The sequence below is a fragment of the Austrofundulus limnaeus genome, unplaced genomic scaffold (genome assembly GCF_001266775.1).
Source record: "Austrofundulus limnaeus strain Quisiro unplaced genomic scaffold, Austrofundulus_limnaeus-1.0 Scaffold7, whole genome shotgun sequence".
NCBI classification, from domain to species: domain Eukaryota; kingdom Metazoa; phylum Chordata; class Actinopteri; order Cyprinodontiformes; family Rivulidae; genus Austrofundulus; species Austrofundulus limnaeus.
In genome coordinates this window covers 3,102,590-3,105,738 of record NW_013952409.1, presented here as the reverse complement: position 1 = coordinate 3,105,738, position 3,149 = coordinate 3,102,590, and the positions used below count along the sequence as shown (strand labels likewise).

The 3,149-nt window shown below is 36.3% G+C and overlaps 1 protein-coding gene across 1 annotated transcript in view; it reads right to left on the bottom strand.

Moving 5' to 3' along the window:
- Positions 1 to 3,149, bottom strand: part of bmal1a (basic helix-loop-helix ARNT like 1a) — a gene marked incomplete at its 3' end in the record, with an annotated part of 32,293 nt that overhangs the window by 4,722 nt on the left and 24,422 nt on the right. Inside the window, 2 exon segments of the mRNA XM_014033123.1 lie at positions 710 to 956; positions 2,778 to 2,927. Coding sequence (XP_013888577.1) covers positions 710 to 956; positions 2,778 to 2,927 — 397 coding nt within the window.

Sequence of the window (3,149 nt, the reverse complement as noted above, 5' to 3'; positions counted from 1 at the left end):
AGATTATAAAATTTAATCATTTGACAGCCGTAGTATGTATGTATGTATGTATGTTACCATTTTTTTTTGTATTTGAGACGAAATACAATCAGCCAACATGTTTAACATTTTCAGACCTCTGAAACCTTGATTTAAGACATTTTAAGGCTAATTAAGACCTTATTTTTGGATTGAATACTTTAAGACGTTAAAAACCCTGGATGGTGTTTAACTCCTCTGAAGTTCAACGTTTTGGTTCTGTTGAGCTTTTTAACGCACGCGCCTCCATTATGAAACGTTACCTTCAGGTGGTGCTGAACYAACCTTTGATGGAACAAAAGACTTWATAGCATTTAGGGGTGGGARYTATAATCTAGTTTTTAAGCACTGCGATGCAAACATGAACAATTCTGAATCAATTTAAAAGTGTCAAAAATAGGTTCTTTACAGTAATTTATGCTTACAAAACATTCAGGTAGTACTTTCTGCATCGAAAGCCAGTATTTCAAAGTATGTCTTTTATGAAACTCAAGAGGAAAATGTCTTATTTAAAGTACGAGTTTGTTCACTGTGTAAACCCCTGAAGAAGAAGCAGCCTTTTAAAATGTAGTCACAAATTACCACTGGCTGACAAACTGTTTCAAAAGCTTTACATCCTCACAAAACATTTAAAACCTAAAATAAAACGGTCCAACATGGTGTTGAATTCGACCCGCCCCCTGCTYCTCACCTCTGGTCGACGAAGACAAACTTGCCGTCGATGGCGTGCCGGGAGACGTACTCAGTGGGCTTCACCCTGATGTCTGCCAGGCTGGGCTGGGGGACGATGTGGGAGTGCAGGCGGCCGATGGCCACCAGACAGCTCAGGTTGCAGCCCTCGTTGTCCGGCTCGTTGTCTTCGTCGAGACCCATCTTGGTGGGCGGCCAGCTCTTTAGGTAACCTGTGCTGTGTATGGTGCAGAAGCTCTTCCTGTCTGCTGTAATGATGTCAGAGGAAAGGGGCGGAGCTTAGCTTTAGCTTTTTTTGTTTTGGTTTTGTTCAGCGTTCCTACAGTTTAAGGAAAGTTTAAGACTTTTTAATGCCAGGTGAAATCAAATTTAAGACCAATTTCATAATAAACACAAATGACAAAAAAAAACAAAAAACAAAACTGTGGCAGAAACTCATGAATCAAAGTATTTTTGGTTGAATTTTTCAAATATTGCTAGTAGACCTATTGTTTTATCCATATCTAACTGCTATTTTGTCAAATGTAGCAAAAAAAACATTCTCAGCAGTCAGTTTTAAACTTAATTTAATTCCTGGAAATCCTCTAACGACCCAAAATTCGGAGTTTTAGGACCCACAGTGGGGTCTCAACCCCAGCTTGCTGTAGAAGAAACCTTAAACTGCATGTGACATAAAACTTTGGTAAGAAATATGAATGCATTTTTGGAAAAATAACATTATTAACATATTAGAAAACAAGTTTCACATTGCTCAGACGGACAGTTGTTGACATATTTGCATGTGAAATAATAGGAAGTGATGTCGAAAGGGAATGTTAAATAAAACAAGCTGAACTAGAGGAATTGCATTTCCTGCTAAAATGCTTGTGTGAATGCTTCTTGCTGAAAACTTAAGCTGAACGTTGCTGAAACTGAGCTGAAAATATTTAATAGCGAAAGTGTTAATGTGAGTTCACATTTAAATAGTTGAAAGAAGCAAAAAAAGCCTAACTTTGCAGAAAAAACAGTAAAAATGAGCCAAAAACATAGTAGAAAAAGCAGAAAACAGCTGTAAGTTAAATTAAATTATATCGCAGAAAACATTTGTAAGAAGCATAAATAGCACAAATACACAACAAAGCACAGAGTTGAAAAAAGCAAATGAATACCAAAAAGAAGCAGATCTATGTTTAAATTAGCAAATAAATAAATAAACTAAAATTAGCAAATGTAGCAGCCACAAGTTGGAATTAGCACCCAAATTATAATAGCTATAATAGCTGTAACAGCTACAAAATCTGTGTATTTAGCTTTAAAAAGCTAACTTTAGCTAATAACAGCTGAAAATTAGCTAACGATGCAGCAAATAGCTGAAAATAGCAGAAGGCTACTGTAAGGAGAGTTAGCACAAATTAGCAGAAAAAAAGCACAAAAAAATTAGAAAAACGCAGAAGAATAGCAGAAATAAGCTGAATTTTAGCTAAAATAGAGGACAAAAGTTAAAATAGGAAGAAAGTAGCTAAAATTAGCACAAGAAAGTGAAAAAGAGCATAACCAGAACAGAATATGTAAGGCTCTGTAAAGATTTAAAAACATTTTAAAGGATTTTATGGATGTTGAAAACAGCTCCATTCATTTTCAGTGGTAAAAAAAAGTGGCTAAAAATGTTAAATGGTTGAAAAAGTAAAAAGAGCTGAAATACAAGGAGTCATAGCAGGATTGTCGTAAATGAGCTGAACGTTTTGATATATGAATAGTTGAGTTAGATGCTGAAAATGATCTCAATAGCGTGAGCACTTTGAAGCATCACACAACTAGTCTGGTCACATTTGAAATGTTTTTATTTGACCAAACAGGATTCTTTTGTTCTCAGGTCTCAGTTTTCTACAGATCTTTTGTAAAAACACAGAGCTCAGCTGAGGTGTGACTCTTTTGTCTAATGGAGATCCAAATAAAAACAGCTTTTATTTWAAAAAAAACCACACACTAAAACAGCAGTGTGTCTGATGGAAGTGAGGCGTAGTGTGAAGGATGAGAGGAGCTCTGTCTGCCTGTAAAACCTGAAGATGTTTCACAGAGTCTAAAGGTACCTTTTTTCTTAGAACAGGTAGAGGGGAAATCTTTATCTTCTACTTTAACAGAGGGTCTGTTGCACTTCATTCTGCAGAAAAACGACCGTCTGGCGCCAGAGCAGAGCCGAGATGGACCGGGAGTGATGTCCGTCTTCACAGGAAGACCAGCTGAAAACACAGACGTTCTTCAAGTTACAACAGCAGCTTTCAAAAGAAACATTTAGAAATACTTAGTGGTTAATAAAYGCAAATATCAAAAGAAACAATCTTTCTTCAACATATCTGTGCTTTCAAATTGAAAAATGTTGTTTTCAGACTGCAGTTCTGTTGTTTTTCTGGTCTCATCAGGAAGTGACACATTAAGACGTAAACAGAGTCAGAGGATAAAAA